This window comes from Microcebus murinus, chromosome 21 (genome assembly GCF_040939455.1).
Source record: "Microcebus murinus isolate Inina chromosome 21, M.murinus_Inina_mat1.0, whole genome shotgun sequence".
In the NCBI taxonomy this organism is placed as follows: Eukaryota; Metazoa; Chordata; class Mammalia; order Primates; family Cheirogaleidae; genus Microcebus; species Microcebus murinus.
This window is the reverse complement of record NC_134124.1, coordinates 38,791,899-38,812,559: the sequence shown is the minus strand read 5'-3', so window position 1 is coordinate 38,812,559 and position 20,661 is coordinate 38,791,899. Positions and strand designations below refer to the sequence as shown.

The 20,661-nt window shown below is 44.4% G+C and overlaps 1 protein-coding gene across 4 annotated transcripts in view; it reads right to left on the bottom strand.

Annotated features, from left to right (window-relative positions):
* Positions 1–9,500: 9,500 nt before the first annotated feature.
* Positions 9,501–20,661, bottom strand: part of TAMM41 (TAM41 mitochondrial translocator assembly and maintenance homolog) — a 58,546-nt gene continuing 47,385 nt past the window's right edge. For 2 of the 4 annotated variants that reach the window (XM_012785260.3, XM_075996330.1), the window contains 3 exons: positions 19,716–19,881; positions 18,297–18,359; positions 9,501–9,634 (listed from right to left, as the gene is read on the bottom strand). In XM_012785260.3, the coding sequence (XP_012640714.2) occupies positions 9,558–9,634; positions 18,297–18,359; positions 19,716–19,881 (306 nt within the window). In that variant the 3' untranslated portion in view covers positions 9,501–9,557. Of the gene's footprint in view, positions 9,635–10,349; positions 10,432–14,899; positions 15,134–18,296; positions 18,360–19,715; positions 19,882–20,661 lie in introns of those variants that run through there. The other 2 variants (XM_075996328.1, XM_075996329.1) reach the window with 2 other exon arrangements.

Sequence of the window (20,661 nt, the reverse complement as noted above, 5' to 3'; positions counted from 1 at the left end):
CATTCTTTAATCAGAAAAAAATTTTGTGCTTTTTTTTTGGTCTTAAATAAAAGTACCTAGAAAACATGTTTGTTGTTGCAGTTAAATAAAACCATTGACATCGCTACCTTTGTGCTAGATGTGACGGTGCTACTAGCAAAAGTAGGGAATATATTTACCCTAAACTCCTCCCTAATCTGCTAAATTGGAAATGGGTCACCTCCCACGGAATCCACAGTTAGCTGCTTCAATTAGCTTGAAAATTCAAAAAACACATAATTTTCAGCATCTGGTCTTCCCAAAAAGGAAAACTTAAAATTATCTTTGAGGCCAGGCACAGTGGCTCATGCCTTGTAATCCTAGCACTCTGGGAGACTGAGGTGGGAGGATCGCTTGAGCTCAGAACTTTGAGACCAGCATGAGCAAGAGCGAGACCTTGTCTCTACTAAAAAGAAAAATTAGCCAGGCATTGTGGTTTGCACCTGTAGTCCCAGCTACTCGGGAGGCTGAGGCAGGAGGGTCGCTCGAGCCCAGGAGTTTGAGGTTGCTGTGAGAGAGGCTGACTCCACGGCACTCTACTCAGGGCAACAGATTGAGACTCTGTCTCAAAAAAAAAAATTATCTTTGAGTTAAGAAAGATGCATAATAAGGTCATGTTAAACAACTAGCATGTACTTATATAAGAAAAACGTAAACCAAATCTGTGCTAGGGATCAAATCAGGTCTAAACAAGTGTTTACATCACAATGTAAATGCATTGGATTAAAAAGTTCAATCAAGGTCTTTGAATTAAGACTTAGGTTAGAATCCTACTCATTTGGTTTCAGTCTTTCCATATAAAATATATGTAACAGGCCAAGGAGCTGGGGTCCAAACCTGAAATCCCACAGGCCCAGGTAGGTACTGTATATTTGGAGAAAAGAGTTTCCTAGCCCGTACAATGAGAATATTAAAAATATACATCTCACATAACTGTCATGAAGGTTAAATTACTAATGCCTCTGAAAGAGCATTCAGAAAGATGTTTTTGTAGCTGTCAAGACTCCGCACAGTAGCCATTGTTGTGTGGTGCCCACCCTGTGGCTTTCTTTGAATGACATCACAACATGCTAAAAAGTCACTTTCTTTCAGACACCGTTGATACACCTACAACCTTGCTCCTTCCCATCTGTGTTCAAGCTAAGGATCTGAGAAAAATAGTACAGCGTCATCTAAAAGAGGGAACTATAATAAAACAAAATAGGGTTGTCTCGCTTCATCATTTCCCACATCAAGCTCCTGTGAAAGCTTACTGTGGGCTGGGCATGGCTGCCTAGAAGAAATGCATGTGATTCTTACTTATCATCAAGTGAAGCGAGAAACAGCCTTCTTCTCACTTTGGAACGAAACCAGTGGAAAGACAGAAGACACAATCACCTCTAGGTTGGCTCTTAAAGTTTCTGCTCAGAAGTGACACATGTCACTCCCATTCTCATTTCATCAGCCAGAACAAGTCATAAGGCCGAACTTGGTGCCTTGGAGCCTGCCCAGGGCCAGTGTCGCTCTTGGAGATGCGCAGTAGGTGACAGAGGTTGTGGGGACCTCAGGGGTGAGCATCCACAGCCCTCACCATGCAGGCGAGGGAGCGGGGCAGAAACGTCCTTTGTGTGCTGAGCAGCAAGTTTCTCGCCATTTTTTAAATAGAAATTGGAGAAGAAAGTATGATTCCTAAAACTGGAGGAACTTTTAAGGGGCAGTTTACAGCGATCACAAGAGCCCTGCTGCAGATATGTAGCAGATGGAGATGAAAATTGCTCCTCCCACAGAGTAGGGCATTGAAGGGAGGGAACAGATTATTCAGGGGAACAGCAACACACCCTCCCGTCCATCCAAGGACTCAACACCCTGTTCTCCTGGCTTTCCTCTGACCTCCGCCCCCCTCAGATGTCTTTGCCCATTCTTTTCATGTTGGTGTTCACCAGTGCTGTGCCCTCGGCTCTCTTTTCTGTGCACTTCACAGACTTCCTGAGAGAGTCTCATCTACTCCCATAGTATCTTTAACCACCATCTGTCACTGCCAATTCTGACCCTGACATTTCCAGCTTTGGACCTGAGGAGTCAACTGTCCACTGAACATCTCCCACAGACATCCCCAAGCCAGCATGCTCAGACCTGAATTAATGTCTCACCATTCTCCTGCCACCCCCAAATCTGCCACTCCTCCTGGATCCTCAGCTTGGGAAACAGGCACACCGTTCTCCCACTGTGCCAGCCAGAACCTCAGCACCAATTCTCCACAGTCCACCATTAAGCTCTACGGACTCTACTGCCTAAACATCACTTGAATCTGTCTTTTTGGTCCATTTTCAATGATCCTGCCCTAGACCACCATTATCTCTCAACTGGATGCTCACAGCCCTGGTCCTTGGAATCCATTCTTTACATTGTAGCCATACTGATTTGATAAAATGCAAACCTGGTTTTGCCACTCTCCAGCTCAAAACTCCGGGCCAGCTCTCCCTTGCTCTGGGGATAATGATGAACACACTCCACACTAAAGGCTTTCTAAGACCTTTCACCATCTGGCCTCAGTCATTTCTTCAACCTCTCTCCTCTACTGTATTTGCCTGGCACTCCTTTCATCTTGAGCTAACTTTAGTTCCCTGAACACACTGGGATCTCTTCATTCAGGGTTTTTGAATGCCCACATCCCCAGAATACTCCTCCTCTGGGTAACTCCTACTTGTTCTTAAAGTAACAGGCTGGGTGTCACTTGCTTGTTCCCTTTAGACTGAGAGAATCCTAAGTGATCGAGAGATAGCTTTGCCTACAGGTTAAGCTTTGGAAACTGATGGCCCACGGTCAGATCCTGGCTGTCATGTACTAGCTGTGACACTATATGCAAGAAGTTATTTCTCTGTGCCTCTGTTTCCTCATGCATAAAACAGGAACTAATAAGAGTCTGTATTATATAAGGCTGTGGTTAGGATTAAATGAATAAATATATAGAAAGTACTTAGAACAATGCCTGGCATACTCCAATGCTTGCCATTACTTTGATGTATCTCCATAGCATCCTATAGTTACCCCTATAATGAAGCACTTATCAGAGAAACACAATTTGCAATTTACTCACTCGACTACTTTACTGCACTGTGTGATCTTCAGAGTTGGGACAGCTCTCCAGGGCTCAATATGTGGCATGCACTAAGCATCTATTAAATTTTTGTGGAATATTTGACTAAATCAACAAATGAATGAACTTCTCTTCATGGCATTGATCACTTCTCATCTTGTGTAATGATTTGAAGGTAGATTTTGTCTTCCCTACTTGATACACTGAAAGTCCACTGAGGGCAAGGACACAAGTATAGTCATCTCTGCATATCCTATTTCCCTTCAACCAACATTGCTTGACAACATTTTATTCTTGGTAGATAGTAAGTTAATTTGAATTAAAGTCTCCTCTCTGGGAATAGCCTTTAGACTTTTCCTGCTTTTCCACCTACCACATCCTATCATCCTCTTCTACATAACCTATTGTAACCTGAATTCCAGGGAAAGACTTTCTTGTATCTGTAGTTCAATTGTTATGGTAGGTTAGTTATATAAAAAGGGGCTGAAGACAATGAAATTTGAGTTAGAGTTAGGAGTAAAAATTTAGGTGGGATGTCCTGTAATGGTTGGAAAGAATAGTGAGCCCAGAGATTTTGTTCTTTCTGATCTCATAAATGCTACCGAAGACCTTGGCCCTGTTAAAATTTACCCAGCATATAGCTGGGTTGATAGAACAGCAGACTGAAGTGAAAGGGGAATTAAGTAGGAAGGGACCTAGATTTTAGTCCAGGCTGTCAACAAATAGATGTGGCCTTGGCAGTCGCAACCTATCTGGGACTTACTTATCCCACCTATGAAGTGAGGAAGTTTAAATGGTTTTTAAATTTCCCATCAATTCTGACATATCATGCATCATCTCTCCAGTAGAGCTCGTTCTAGGAAGGAATTTTCTAAGGCCTCACTTGATCTCAGAAGGAATAGAAAGAAATTATACCAGGTGTCTTTGGTCCCGTAGCTAGTGATGGCTAAAAATAATCACAGGACAGATTATCTGGATGAACTTGGAGAGAATTATCCACATCTTGCAGCCAAGGCCCAAAGATGGGGTGTGATATTGGAGAATGGACTTTTGAGCGGGACAAAACCGAATTCAAGTCCCAGTTATGGGGCTGGGCTCATATCAACGTAGGAGTAGGGCAAGGATTAAATGAGGCCATTTACACATCACACCTGTTATTTATAGGCCTTCCCTAAATGTTATGCTGATTTCCCCATTTTAAATAATCCTTCACTAGTTAGAGATAATTCTGTGCCTGTGACACTTTACTCATTTACTCCTCACCACAGGCTGGAATTCTGTGACTGGACAGTTCTGTGGGGTAAACCAGCTCAGTGGTGTTTCGGTGGGACAGAGTGGCCGGGCCTGAGCATTTCCTAGCACGGTGTCTCCAGCGCCTCCTGCAGCTCATTGAGGGCATTTTTGTAGTTAAAGTGACCACCGGTTCTGGGGGACCAGAAGGCAGGGAGAGGCAGGGCTCAGGTGGGGTGTGGGGCTTGAAGACTCACTGCCACGTGGTGACTCCAAGGAGGAGGAACCTATGATTTGGCTGGAGCTGCTACCCAGGACCCTGGCCACGGAGACCCTCGGCACCCCCCGGGAGCTACAGGAGTACTTCTGACTTCTAAGAGGTTCTGCTCACGTGACACAATACAGAAGCATGTGTGAGTACAGAAGAATCCCACTGAACACATGGTTGACTCCCACTTATGGGTCGCAAAGGCTTCCACATTATTACACTTGTGAGCAGAGGCATCCCAGCAGTGTCGGGCACACTTACATTTATCATCTTGCAAAACCATTTTTTTCTCCAGTCTCACAGAGACTGATCATTCTGAAGCCATGTGAGGAAACTCAGCCATCAGCTCCTTAAGGTAGAGCCCGACATCACTGGGCTAATTTGTGGCAGAGCTGACCTGGGACTTGACCATGTGCCTTTGGTTACCAAATCCAAAGCTTTCTCCAAGGTCACTGGCTAAAAAGGGAAATGTTAGACGAGACACTAGGACTCTCAATTTGGACAGAAGCCCTCGTTTAGGAATCAGACTTTTCATGAAATACAGTTGTAAATTCTGAAAGTGTTTTAAGGAATTCTGGCCAGAAATCAGTAGAATATCCTCTTTGGCACTCATTGTTTAGTCAAGTGGTTATTTTTATAGGGCAATGAGTAAAAGATTCATAACTCAACAGATAGATATCAAATGGGAGTAATGTGGACAGTAACAGCTACCATTTACTGAGCACCTACTGTATGCTCAGCTGTGGCTAGGAGCACTGAAGCTGGATTCAGACCATTCTAATGTGTGAGTTTGAATCTTGCCTATGCCGCTTAACTAGCTGCATGACTTTGGGCAAGTTACTTAACCTCTTTGAAACTCAGTTTCCTCATTTGTAAAGTCAGAATGATAATAGTACAGGTTGCTATGAGGATAAATGAATTAATACAAGAAGCACTGTTTGAATAGTAACTAATTCTTACTACTCAATATGTAAAACTTGGAGCCATGTTCAATAGTGAAAGTTAATGAAAAACTACAGCAACCTGATAAGGACAGACCACACTAAGGACAGCTCTTCAGTAATGAAGATTTGGGTCACTTCAACAGGTCAAATCTCTGCCCAACTGAAGTACACGTGCTGGGAGCATGGAATGGGTGATGGAAGAAAGACGCTGTAGGTACCTACTGTGACATCGTGACCCGTTTAAAACAGGGTAGGTGTATTTCTCCCCTCTCCTACTGACAGACTGGCACATATGTATTTTTAACTCCCTTCACCAATTTACTATAAGGAGAGCAGGTTTGGTTAACTTTATAGGTTAGTTTCTAGATCATAAAATATCCAGCTAGGGTTATAATTAAAACAGGAACAAACATCACTGAGATGGATATAATGACTGTAGAGACTTTATATTCACTCTTTTCTGCCAGAAAAATGAGAGTGTTTTCTTTTGTTGAAAAGATAGTTGCACTGCATTAGGTGGACGCAGGAAGTCGCTGCTGTTGTGCGGAAGGTCGCGGGGAGACGGGAGGGTCACCGGGCGCTCAGCACCACGGAGCGGACCATGCAGGGGAGTTACCAGGCGAGGCTCAGCTGCACCTGTTCTTCTGTACTCCGCTCTGTGCTGCCAGGGCGGGAGCCTCCGACGACATTCCCTGGGCGTCCTTACCAGCGGGCTCTCTACTAGCCCTTGCCAGTTGGAGACAGCAGCAGGAGAGCAGAGGTGGGAGGAACAGAGAAGTTTCTGGGTCTGACGCCAACAGCAGCAGGAATTACTGGTGGTTGCCAAGTGGCATCTGGGCAGTGCTGGCACCTCTCTGGCAGCTCCAGCAGTGGCAAGGACATTGTGCCAGCTATGACAAGTCTCTCCAAAACAATGACTTTAAACAACAATAATCATTTTCTCATTCTCCCTGACTTCTGGGAATTGACTGGGCCCAGCTGGGCAGGCCCTGCGTGGGCTTTGCAGTGCTGTCAGACAGCAGCTGGAGCTGGAGTTCTCTCCAAGGCGTGCTCACTCACTTGCCTGGCAGTTTCTGTTGGATGATTTCTGCCTGGCCTAGTCTGGGTTCCAGGAGCAAGCATCCTGAGGCACAGCCCGGTGGAAGTTGTCTCATCTTTTCGGATGTAGGCTTGGAAGTTACAGAGCATCTCATCTGCTACATGTCACTTGTAAGAAGCAAGCCACTAAAGCCAGCCCATAGTCACGGAAGGAAAACGAGACTCCACCTACAGCCAGGAGGAGGGCCAAAGAAATTGCAAACATATTTTGAAACCACAACAGGCAGCACCCTCCAGCATCAAGTAGCAGGTATGGGCTTGTAGGTTCCAGCCCAGGGATGTTCAGTTTCCTATCTTTGCACGTCATCCCTTCTTCCTCCCCTGACATACTCCTCCTCTTTTGTTTGCCAGCCCTTCCAACATCTTTGTAACTAATTCCCTATATTAAATCTTTCCTATTTGATATACTTATGGTTGTTTCAATTTTCTTGACTAGATTCTAATTGATTCATGAGGGACTATCCCATACTATCTAAACTCACCATCTAAATAGCAGAGATACTTGTAGAAATATTAACCATCATATGTGCCAAGAACCATGCTAGGTACTTTACATGTTATCTCGTTTAATTCTAACATCAATCCTGGCAGATGGGTATGAAGTATACTTATGTTACGCCATAGGAACTAGGGCTCAGAGGGGTGAAGCACTTTCCAAGGATGTAACTGGAAAGAGCTGGGATCCAACTCTAGGTCTGAAGCCAAAATACATTTATTTCTTGGTTCTTCTGGAATGAGAAGAGCTACTTTCTGCCAAAGAGTTCCACTTTCCTCAGAGGAAGTCTCATCCTTACAGACTTGTTTGCTGAATCCCAACTTAGACTGAGGAAAAGGAAGATATACTACATCTTGGGGTAGTGGAACACAGACACAAGTACTCATTACTTGTGAAAACTGCAGGATGTGTGAGAGGCAGCAGGCAGAGTTTAGAGGCCCCACATGTGCTCTGTTACTTGCGTATATCTGACCCTGGGCAGTCACTTCCTCTGCAGAGACCTCAGGTTCCACCTCTAGAAAATGACCCTGATGCTCTGTGCTGTGCTAAGTCTTTACTTTATAAAGTATCTACTTCAGGATATAAAAGCTATATCAGAGATGGGGCAGAAATTAAAGTAAAATAAAGCCAGATTATAGAGGGTGATGATCAGTTGAATAGGCTGATGAGCAGTTATTTTTATCCTGTAAGCAGCAGGGAATCATTTTGGCTTCTTGAGGAGGAACTTGATGCAAACAAACAACAAAGCTTATAGAAGAAAATAACAACAAAAATGATAATCCGAAGGAACGGCAGCAGTGATAGTTGTTTACTGGATGCTACAGGACTAAGCACTGTCTTAAGGGCTCTCCGGACTTCAGAGCGTGAGACTGGCGCAGCTCAGGAGGTCTGGGGCAGGGCTCCTCAAACTGCGGCCCGGGGGCCACATGCAGCTCTCAGAGGACGTTTATCCGGCCTGCCAGGTATTTTTGCCGCCGCTGCCTGTCCTGCTTAGCAGCCGACTGGTCCCGGGCCCACAGTGCGCATGTGTGGAATGTGCACCCCACTCTCCAATGGCCCTCCAACGGTCTGAGGGACAGTGAACTGGCTCCCTGTTTAAAAAGTTTGAGGACCCTGGGAGTGTTCTCTCCACTTCACAAGTGGTGGAACTGTTCAAAGAGGCCAAATAACTTGCCCAGAGTTACACAGCTGGTCCCCAGTGGAGATGAGATTCAACTCAGTGTGGTCAAAGCCTAGGTCTGTGCTCTTTTCAGTATACCATGAAATTCCTGGGTTGGAATGAGCTGAAACCAAAGGTAAGAAAAATAAATAGAAAGATATTGTTCAAATGTATAAGAATCCCAAGCGCCTGTGGTAGAGCACCAAACAATCAAAATCGGAAGTGTGAGGTGAACAGAGACAATCTGAAGGGAAAAAAGACAAAAGCTGAGGTTCCACTGAATGGACTGATGTGACTTGTGAGATGGGCCAGGCACTGCTTCCCAACAGCCCTTCCTGCTCATTTCCATGCAGGCGTCCACCCTTTCCGTGCAGCCTGTGAGCCGGTGGGCAAGTGGCTCCATCCTGAGCCTAGCAGCCTGAGTTCCACCCTTTGGCCACTTACTGGCTGAGGGATGGGCATGTCACCCAATCAAGGCCCATGAAAGCAAACAGAGGCTTGCCAGGGACTGTTGGAAAGCCTTCTTGCTTTTCTAAGAGGTCCTCTGAAAGGGATCTTCTTTCTCCTCAAATGTGCATGGGGACAGGAACAGTGCAGTTACTGCCCACGGTCTCATACCTGAGGGGCCAGCCCTCAGGTGTGACGCCAGTGCTGCCGCGGGCAGGCAGCAGGAGGTGGAAGGAAATGGGTGAACAAATCTGTCCTCTGTTCCAAGGCACTCTGTGGTAGGTTTCCTGTTACAACAGGAAGTCTCTGCAAGGTGTTGGTACCAGGCTCCTCTCCCCAAAGTCACTGTGCCATATACCTTCGTGGAGAACAAACAGAAACGTGAAAAACCTAGAGCCAGGAAAATGTTAATAGGACAAGTTCCTGCTGGACCACCACCACGGGAATGGGACGTGGGACGGCAACTAGGGATATAACGATGCAGCCAGCCAGCCAGCCACCGTCCTGGCCCGTAATCCTCCCAGGCTGCAGGGTCACAAGCATGTCTGCAGCTGCTCGTGTACCTACAGAATGCAGGCGGCAGGTGGCGCTACTCCGCAGGACCCACGTGGTTTTGGTCATGGAGAGGATTCTTTTCTTCTCATGCTAAGCCCTCTGATACATTTTGGTCCCACCAGGGTAAATGTCTTGATATTTCAAATATCAAGTATTATTCAAACCAGGGTATCTTCAATTCAAGCAATGAGTCAAAGTAACAAACACTGTTTGTCAAAAATGATCACTTTATTCATCTATACATATCATATATAAAAGCAGCAAAATCAGGACGTTTTCCTCTGCCACCCTTTCCACATTTTGTGTAGTTTCAGTGAACTATATATCATTGACTTCTTCATGCCTAAAAGAGAAAAGAAGACAGGGTGAGAAATGGAGGCTTGTTGAGTGGACGCTCAGAGTCCCAGTGACGCTCTGACCAAAGCCTTGGCTTTGGAGGCGCGGGGATGGGCTGACTAGTGGGCTCCTGGAGCCCAGGGAGAGGGAGGCCACTGAAGGTCACTGTGATCACTGTTTGGGGAAAGATTCTAGTGTAGGCACCTTCTGATTTGGTGACAGGAACACCAATGGTACCTAAGTTACTAGTTCACTACCTAAGTGAACCTTTTGAGCTACGAGCATAGTGGCAGCCTTTGAATTTAGTGGCCCTTTTTGAGGAAGGTAGGACAAAAACAAGACTCCGTATGCCACTGGGCATGCTTGGCCCCATCCTCTCTCCCAGTGCCTGGATTCCAACTACCCCAGCTCACTGCTTCCACGTCGCTGTGTATGCCACTGGTCTGCCTATGGCGAATGCCATTCCCATCACCTTCTACCTAGTAGACTCAGAATCCTCTTGAAGAGTTCTTCTCTAGGAATTGCCTTCCTGGACTCCCAGGCTGGTCCCAGAGCACCTGTGCTCACCTGATACACTGTATAGTACTTGTCAGCTGACTCACCTGTCCCTCTGCCTGGACTGAGAGCTCCTGGAGGGCGGGAGCCTTGCCCTATTCATCTCTGTATCCCCAGTACATGGCAGGTGCTCAGTAAACCCTTTTGAAATGATGGGAGAAACGCACCTCACTCAGACAGCTGGCCCTCTAGCCCCCAACTACTTAGTCACGAGTGCACGATGAAACCAGAGCAGCATCTCTCTGGGGGCTTAGGAGAAAAAAGTAAAATGAGATAAAATAAGTGGGATGTTATTTGTTTGTCAGATTTAATAGGATCTTGTTGATGGATGTTATTGTGGATTTGACTTCCTTTGTGTTGAGGGTGAGATCACGTAGTCTGCATTTTAGGGTGTGGCCCAAAGATCTGAACAGTCCTTTTTCCCTGTGAGATGCAAATTGCAATTGGTGCCATGAGTCTGAAAATGCACACCCCTGGCGGTGCACTTTGGTAAGCACGCTGACAAGGTAACACAGTTTGTTCTGGAGATGGCCAGCACTGGGCTTTGTGTGATCTGGCCATGTTACCTGTAAACTGCATAGTATGCTTAGAGGCTTTGAAGAGCTACTGCAGACAGTAGCAGGACCGCAGTAAAATCATTAACGAACACGTCTACATACTCTGACTTGGCTTGTTTACTGGCTAACTACTTGCAAACCTACACAACCTAGTCAAGAAACTCAGAGCTCCTTTCCCTGCCCCTTTTAATTTTCTCCCTGGAGCAATCACTCTGGAAATCTCACCCACTGGAGCATTAAGACTGGAAACTCATTACGTAAGGTGCTTTTGAAAATTCTAGCCAGAACCAACCAAGGGACCAAGCGGAATACAGGTAGTTGCATGTGGTAAGGTTCAGTACAGCAACCCCAAGGGCACTGAGTCATACATACTAGAGGAAGATGCACGAACCATGATAACTTAAAAAAACTGAAGGCCAGGCATGGTGGCTCACGCCTGTAATCCTAGCACTCTGGGAGGCCGAGGTGGGTGGATCACTTGAAGTCAAGAGTTCAAAACCAGCCTGTGCAAGAGCAAGATCCCGTCTCTACTAAAAATAGAAAGAAATTAATTGGCCAACTAAAAATATATAGAAAAAATTAGCCGGGCATGGTGGCGCATGCCTGTCGTCCCAGCTCAGGAGGCTGAGGCAGGAGGATTGCTTGAGTCCAGGAGTCTGAGGTTGCTGTGAGCTAGGCTGATGCCACGGCACTCTAGCCAGGACGACAGAGTGAGACTCTGCCTCAAAAAAACAAAACACAAAAAACAAAAAAACTGAGTCACAGTGGGTCCCTTGGAGCTTACACATTTAAGGTAAATACAGAAACTGAATGTGCGTCACCATGTAGTCATTTTTTGCTGCTAGTGGACAGAAACCTCTCTTGACTAAAAACACTCCCCTTTTGATGGCTCTGCCAGCAAGATACCCTCCAGAAGACTGCAATAGGGAATTCTGTTAGAAAGAACACTGGGACAGGAGTCAAAGGGACCTGGATTCCCGTCCCAGATGGGCCATAAACTGACAGTGTGACTGCCCCTCCCGGGGCTTCAGCTTCTTCATCTACAAAATGACTGGGGGAGATTAGATTAGGGGTTCTCTAACAAGGGGCCCACAGCAAGGCTTGAATGTCAGTCTGTGAACTCCCTGAAACTACAGGAAACTCTGTGTATGTGCATATACCCACTTCTGTGCATACGGTCCACAGTTTTAGTCAGATTTTCAAAGGGATTGCAGATTTGCAAAAGGTTAAGAACCAACAGATTAGGACGAAGGGCCCTTTTTGACTTAATATTCTAATTTCAACGAAGGTGGAGGGCTTAAACTTCGTGAATTTGGAATAGGTAAAACTTTCTTAAACAGGACACAAAAAAACTACTAACCATGAAAAACAAATGGATAAACTGGACTATGTAAAATTAAGAGCTTCTTTTCACCGGAAGACACCATAAGGGAGTGAAATGACAACTCCCAGAGTAGGGGATTCTTGCATTACATACATGCAACAAAGGATTTGTATCCACACTACATAGAGAATTCAGTAGGAAAAAAGTAGACAACTCAATAGAAAAATGAGCAAAAGACTAGAATAGACACTTCACAAAAGAGGATATATAAACAAACAAATTAAAAATGCTCAACTTCCTTAGTCATCAGGAAGATATAAACTAAAGCCCCAATACGGCCGGGTGCGGTGGCTCACGCCTGTAATCCTAGCACTCTGAGAGGCCGAGGCGGGCAGATTGCTCAAGGTCAGGAGTTCAAAACCAGCCTGAGCAAGAGCAAGACCCCGTCTCTACTATAAATAGAAAGAAATTAATTGGCCAACTAATATATATAGAAAAAATTAGCCGGGCATGGTGGCGCATGCCTGTAGTCCCAGCTACTCGGGAGGCTGAGGCAGCAGGATTGCTTGAGCCCAGGAGTTTGAGGTTGCTGTGAGCTAGGCTGACGCCATGGCACTCACTCTAGGCTGGGCAACAAAGCGAGACCCTGACTCAAAACAAACAAACAAACAAAAAAAAGGCCCAATATGATACCGCTATTCTCCTATCAGAGTGCCTGAAATGAAAAAGACACATAATAGCAAGTATTGGCCAGGGAGGTACTACAAGAGGAACTTTGCTAGTGAGAGTGTAAATGTGGACAACTGGTTGGTAGTATCTACTAATGCTGAACATTCACATGCCTTATGATCCAGGAATTCTATCCCAAGTGTATACCTGACAGAAATGTATACCTAGGCTCACTAATAGATAGGAACAAAAATATTCATAGCAACACCACTTGAATAGTCCCAAGCTAGAAACCCAAGAATCCATCAATAGTGGAATGTATAAATTGTGGTATTCATATAATAGAATGCTGCATTGAGAATGAACTATTGCTATTCTCAACATGATGAATCATATTGATGTTATGAGGAGTGAAAGACACAAAGAGAACAATATATTTATGTAAGTTCAAAAATAGGCAAAAGAAGAACTATGGCCCTGGGAGGCAAGCTAGCACTCGCTCAGAGGAGCAGTGCCTGGCGGGTGCGGGGCTCTGGGGGTCGGCACAGCATTCTTTCTCTATCTGGGCACTACATCCGTGAGGTGTTCACTTTATGAAAAGTCACCAGATTTATGTGCACTTCTCTGTATATATGGAGATATTTCCTACTGCCAGAAGATGTAGCAACTTTCATTTACTCAGTCACACACGGAACAAGTGTGAACAAGCAAGGCACTGAGTAGTTATTCGGGATACTGGCATGACAACAGCTATGGTCTCCGCCCTCATAGAGTGCACGGTCCACACAATTCTACTTGGCTTACATGAAGCTTGCTCTTACTTTCAGCTTCCTTTCTGAAGAAAAGGTGGTGATTTAAGAATTCTGCACATCCTACAATCATTTAGAATGTGTTCCCTTCTAGGGAAGACAGCCTGCTAAGAGACAGACTTTACTCTGTGTCTGACCACCATCATCCTTTGCCCCTTCTGCACTGGATAAAGAGGAAACACCTCTTTAGAGGCATCCTCTTTACAGAGATCCTTATTTACCTAAAGCTAGTCATTATGAATTTTGATCAGCATCTAAAGTCAGAATTTTGTTTTAGAAGCATACAGAAATCTACTTCAATATATGGCTCTTAAGTTTTTTCTTTGGCTTTTTTTTAGCATGTTTCACATGGGCTACAGCAAAGCTGATGCACACGCAAGACTATATGACCTCCTCTGTGACCTTAAACAGACAGATCCACTGACAAAGAAATTCTCCAGGAAACAACGTGAGACAGAGATTTGACTAGGCTGTAAAATGTTTCTATTGTCCGATAATTTTATATTTCAAACCTTTCAGAGATAAAATTAGTAAGCCCCCAAACATTCTTCCAACCATAGTTAGACATATCTATAAAGAAAATCTCTTCTGAAGCAGAAATACAACTTACTTTAAGAACTTCAAGCTTAAGTGACAAGCAAATCACCACAAAGATCTTTAATATTTTTACATGTTCTTATTTAAATATGTAGGTACAAAAACTGGAAGAAACGCTTTAGTTATAAGAAATTAGAAGCAGAAGATAATGAATAATCCATTCTGTTGTGTTCTAGGCACCACGGGTAAGGATGAACCGAGGCATGCCAAAATCTTTTAAGGAACAAGACTAAACCTGTCTTGTTAATTCAGTCAAATCTTTTGAAGCTAGAGAGGTAAATAGGTATTTGCCCGCAGAGTTAATTCTGATTGACCACAAAGTCAGGTAGGGGAAAATAAAGCAAGATTTCAAAAATTAAACTCATCATCCTCATCCAACCTCCCACCCCTCAGGGAATGGTTCTATTGCTTTCCAAGCCAGAAACCTGGGATTTAGTTCCTCTTCTTTTCCCATCTCTCCTTCTGTTCCCAAGACCCAGTCATTTCCTTCTAAATACGCTGGCATCTCTTCTGTCTGTATAGCCTGAGGTTGAGTTCAGGTTGCTGTAATTCCTTACCTGGCTGGCTGCAATCACATCTAATTGGTCTCCCTAGCAATTTCTCTATTCTTTAGCTATAGTGGTCTTTCCCCAATCCTATAGCGGCTTCCCTCTGTCTTCTAAAGAAACTGAATTCCTTTATATGGCTTTTAAGGTCTTTCTTAGTCTGGCTCCTTCTTATCTCTCAGTCTAATCACTAACTCCCGCCCTTTGTCACCTACCTGTTCCCACACCAGAGTACTCAGGCAGTTCTACTTCTCTCCAATCAGGTTAGAAACTTTATATAATAAAAGGCTGCTGCTCAAAATGTGACAGTTTGCTCAGGTGGTCTTTGGTTCTGGGTCTGAGATGTGACGCCACCTGCTGCTCTGTGAGAGGGGCAGCAGACGAGCTGTAGGAGGCTGTACAGCGTGGCGCTTCTCCTGAACCAGCCGGCTCAGCCGCTCATCTGCTACCCTGAGGAGAATTATGTTATTCTACCAACAGTACCTGTTTAAGAGAAGTCAAGATTATTTTCTAAATAACCAGCTCCCAGGCTAAAGGAAAAGGAAAACAAGTATTTGGCTTTGGAAGCAATTCTCTGCTCACATTTGAACACGGGTATAATGTGATGGACAGGGGACTTCAAGGGAACGAACAAAGGCAGTGTGTCAACTGCGTGAGAACACACTGCCATGTTGTCCAACAGACTTCTCTAGGAAGGGCAATCCTCTGAGCTGGTTAGAGATGCCTGGCTTCCATCTTTCTAGGAATAGAGTGAGACTTAGCTCTAGACTCCTTCAAGTTTATAAGGCACCTGCTAGGTACTATACTGGATGCTCCTGATTAAGCCTCAGAACACCTTATGAGTAGGTATTAGTATCCCCACTACTTCCCAGAAGAGATTAAATCATACACTAAAGTTACAAGAGTGAAGAAATGAATAACTAGAACCTCAAACCCATGTCTTCTGACCCCAAGCTTAGCTCCTTCAGTTAGCTGATTCCCTGAATTTAACTGAATTTGACTATGGAAGGTATTCACTGGCTAAGGGGAAGGCCGAGTCTTCCTCTTTACGCATTATGAGCAGGAGGTTGCACAGGGGAGGAGTGACACTGGCTATAAAGGAATAAAACCAACCAAATATGCTGGAGTTTTCTCATCCTGCAGGTGATAGGTCAGTTGGCTGAAAAACGGAACAGGGACAGAATTTTGGAAATTTCAGAGAGAAGGATCTAACAAATGACAGAAACCAGCCATGCCTAAAAGGACTTGTAAAGGACAAGGTGCTGTGAGCACGAGGAAAGACAAACAGGTAAACCAGCCACTCTGTGCCTAGCACTGCTAGTGGGGCTGTATTATACTCTTCTGTTTTTTATAAGTCTGAATTTTTCTCTAATATATTATTTTTAAAAGCTCCATCGCCCTCTCCACACACACCTCCAACCTGCAGTGAGCCTTTGGTCCTTTCCACGCGTTCTTTCCATTCGCCAGCAGGGGGCAGTGGGTGAGAGGAGGTCCCCCTGGAGACCTGGGGAAGCGTCTGGTGCCATTTGAGTACGACAGTGTAAAGAGGCTTGTGTCAAAGAGAGGTAGGGAAACTTTTAGGTAATGAGACGAAAAGAGGAAAGACCAGGCACAGTGCTTTTATACGTCTTAAGATAAAATTTTCACAATCTGGTGAGGCAGGCATAATTTTCCTGTGAAATTAAAACTCAGAAAAATTAGGTAACTTGCCCCAGTCACAGTGGTTAAGTTGCAATCTGAACTCCAGTCTCTGGGGCTCACAACCCCCTGCCCTCAGCACCACGCTAGGTGGCCTCCGTCACAGACCGGGACCAGCATCAACAGAGGTGCCAGAGCATCAGGCAAATAAAGCCACAGAATTTGAAGGGGAGTGCGCCACTTTGCACGGTTTCTGTCACTGTGGACTTGCACAATCCAACGTGGCATCGTTAGAAGCAAAAGGGAAGCAAGTAGGAGGCACTGCAGGGCCCCACAGAGACCTGCACCGCGGGTTCCGGGACCCACTGCCCCCTGCTGGCGAATGGAAAGAACACGTGGAAAGAGGACCAAAGGCTCACTGCAGGTTGGAGGTGCGTGTGGAGAGGGCGATGGATCTTTTAAAATCATGTATTAGAGAAAAATTCAGACTTATAAAAAACAGAAGAGTATAATACAGCCCCACGTATCTTCACCTAGCTTCAACAGTTTTTCAACTCATGGCCAATCTTTGCCATGTACCCCTCACACACTGCCTTCACCATGTTTTATTCTGAAGCACATCCTGGATATCATATCATTTCATCTGGAAATATTTATTATGTATGTCTAAAAGAAAAAGGATTTAAAAAAACCCATAATGACACCATTATCACAACTAAAATTAATAATAATTCTAACAACTCCTTATAGCATGGGAAGCCAAAAATCTTAAAAACAAAACAAAACAAAACAATCATCAAGCTTCACCCAAGGAGGATCATGGCAAGGGAGTGGCAATCATGCAAACCACAGATTAACAGCCTGAATCACGCAAGCAAACAAAAGCACCTCATCTTCAGTCTTGCCAGGATAAGCCAGCAGAAACACAGATTAAATGAATATCTTAATTAGAATTGCAGAGCCATGCATTCCCTGAGTGGTAGGAAAGCCTTTACTTCAGTAGATTTGGCACAAATGCTACTGAATCTTTGTTAAATCTTTCCAAAGATTCAGGAGGGCAACAGTGCGTCCTTAGGGCCCAAATGCTCAGACGGGTATCCGAGCAGCCGGGCTGGAGACATTAAGAGGCGTGACCACACCAGCTCCCTAACCTAGGGATCAGAGTTGGGTTGAAAGGTCACTCCTTTTTTTGGGTTACCTCTGTGCCATTTCTCCCCCTGTACTGAAAGTTTCTGTTAACACATTTGTCTCCCCTCCTAGACTGAAGTCCCTGGAAGGCAGAATGGCATTTTGTTCACCTCTGCATCCTGAGAGTGGCTAGCACGTGAGAGATGCGCAATACATGGTTACACGAAGGAAGACTGAACTAGAAAAAGCAACTGCTTAATGATATCCACTGCTGGAAAGAATGGGGAGAAACTATATAGGAAGAGGGAAGGATGGGAAGGTGAGGATATGGGGTGAACAGTGGGAACAAGAGTTGAATTTAACCCCCCATAGGGAGAAGCCAATAGATGGTGCCTAAACTTGAAAAGTAGAGAAGGAACATTAAAAAGTTATCTAAAGAAATGGCAGCAAACCCCAAAATAACTCACACTAAGAGACTGGAAGTAGTTGTCTCTAAAGAAGGGAAAGAGGTGAGGGAGCCCAGGTAATGTGTTTTTGCAATGCTTTTCATTTGCTAAATGTAAAAATAGGAGGAAAAAACTCTGCACACAAGGAGTTATTGAGAAAGTTTAGAGGAGCAGTAAAGACTTCCAACAGTACCTCAAATGGTCTAATTTTGTTAGACTATCAGACTATGCTACAGTTATGCCTGTTCGTATATTATTGCAATATTTTAGTTAATGATTGTTAATACTCAGCATTTCACAAGTACTTAAAAGATACACATAAAGCCTCACAATATAACCAAGAGCATCACACAAGTCAATCCAGCAGGTACATTATGCATGGGTTTTTCTAGAGTTCTTACCAGCAGTAAAAATGCCTTTGGTACTCTGTCTTATACTAGAACGTCTCACGATTGCCGAAAGTCCTGTGAGAAAAAAAACAAAAAGGATACCAAAAATCCCCAAACAGATGTTAATCATCTTAACAGTTTCAAAACCTGAAACTAAATATTTTTTCCAGTCAGCCAATAAAACCAGCAAATATGTCTCTGTTTTGGTGTCAGACAGTGATGGTGAAAAGGGTGTCAGGGTTGAGGGCCAGGAGACCGGTGTGGCTAGCTGTGCCACCGCTTGACTCTGTGGGCAGATCATATGAATGAACTGCTGTAGGCCTGGGCCTAGGCCCCTTCCCTTAAAATAAGAGTCATGGGGCTAGGCAACCCTCAAAGGTCATTTTATGACTTTAAATCTGCTTAAGACCTCTGCTGTTCAATTTTAAGATGTGAAAAGATAAAAAACCAAATGTTTTTATCTATGTTTCGAAAAACTTTCATTCTAAAAGGCACACATGGGCTTCTCCAGTGAGGAGCGAAAGTACAAGTCTTTCATTCCCTCTAGAAGACAGCAGAGATCTCACTGTTGCCAGGATCAGGTGAAAACAAACCACCACGTCCAAACGGTGTGTCCCCTACAGGTCTGTCTTCAGAATAGGAAGCTGGTGCCCTAAACATACGCTCTGAAAACCTGGTGCAGGTCCGTGAGAGAGTGAGAGGGGCGCGGCCTATCACGGCCAATGTTCAACTGCAGTTTAATGTTCAACGTCACCACGTCACATCCAGCACAGTGGCGGGCACCCTGGAGGAGCTCAGTAAGTATTTGTTAAATGAAAACAGGAGAATGTACTCATTTGGGGGAGGGAGTCATTCTCAATTTCATAATTCATTCTTTACTGACTGACCTCGTAAATTACTTCAGCACCTCCCAGGGAAGTGGGTATATGAAGATAAAGTTCAGTTCTGAAGAACATTCGGGAGGTGCTGGGGCCAACGCCGTGGAGCCTGGGCTGGGCCAAGGGAACTTGCGCAGGCTGCGAGAGACAGAGCCAGCGGGCTGGCTGGTGAAAGCTGTGTTCTAGAGGTTACAGAAGCGTTCAAATGCCACCAACCTCTCCTTCTCAGACCACCACAAAGAACACAGACACATCTTTTAAATAACTTCTAGAAGTTATGCTCTTAGAACCAAAGAAACATGGTTTCTCCCTTTGACAGTGACTTAGGATCCAGGAATCTGAAAACAGAAGTATTCCCACCACCGTACTTCAAACAATTACAAATTTAGATTTGGAAAAACCCCAAATTTTTAGTGCTTTCTTCTTCCTAGAGGCAATCTCTCTCTCAATCTCGCTAGGCAAGAAGGGAGAAATAACTGAAATAATCTCAGTCAGAAACGGCATCTGCTTTTCCCGCGGACAGCACTTCCTCAGCTAACCCGCACCGACATACCCAGTCGCACCACATCGCCACAGTCCGGGTCATGCGCAACTTGGAATAGAGTCTCTTCCACATCTCTGTTTTTCCCAGGAGGGTCCGTGATATGATTTATCTGTTGCTGTAAGGTTTTGGGCAATGTCATTAGCTGAGTGAATTGTCCTTCTGGGCTTTTATCTATCTGAGGAAAAAAAGAAGATGACAGCTATGGAAGTGCTTTGAATTCTATAAATATTCAAAGACACAGTGCTTCTATTCAAAATCACACAGACACGTATGCACCCATATCCCTGGTTAGGCAGCATGCTAAGGAGACTCTCTCTCCTTTCTGAAACTGAATGTGTAGGTGTTCAGGAGTCTAAGTCCTTTCAAAAAGGACTATTCTTTTCCTATAATATTCCATTTCTACAATCTTCTTTCAAGGATACATTTCTGATGTTCAGTTTTAAAATTTCTATTTGTCTTAAATCCACAGTCAAAGGAAGTGTGGCTATAGCTAAGATTCATCAAAGTCCTACCAAATCCAGGCACTCATATTATCCCACTTTAAATGCAGGGGGACTGAGTAACATGCCCAGGATCATACAGTCAGTAGCAGAGAATGGGATGTGATTTAGCGTCTCCTGCCCTTAGGGCCTTTTACATACCATGCTGTATTTCACAAACTGTAGGAATATACTGGTGACACAGACTAATTTATTAACTTTCAATCCCCTGACATATAGTAGGTACTCAAAAAACATTAGTAGAATAAGGAAATGAATAATTGAATCAATACAACTTAGTTGTCATCATTTTTTAAATAGGAGTAAGTTACGCCAGTGGTTTCTACTTCCAATGTATTTATTGTAAAAAACATTAAGCTGTTGAAAGAAAAATATAGAAATAAAACATATATAAAACTATACATCAGACTTTACTTGGAAATCCCTGAATCAAAAGTTAGCCACAGAGCTGAGGC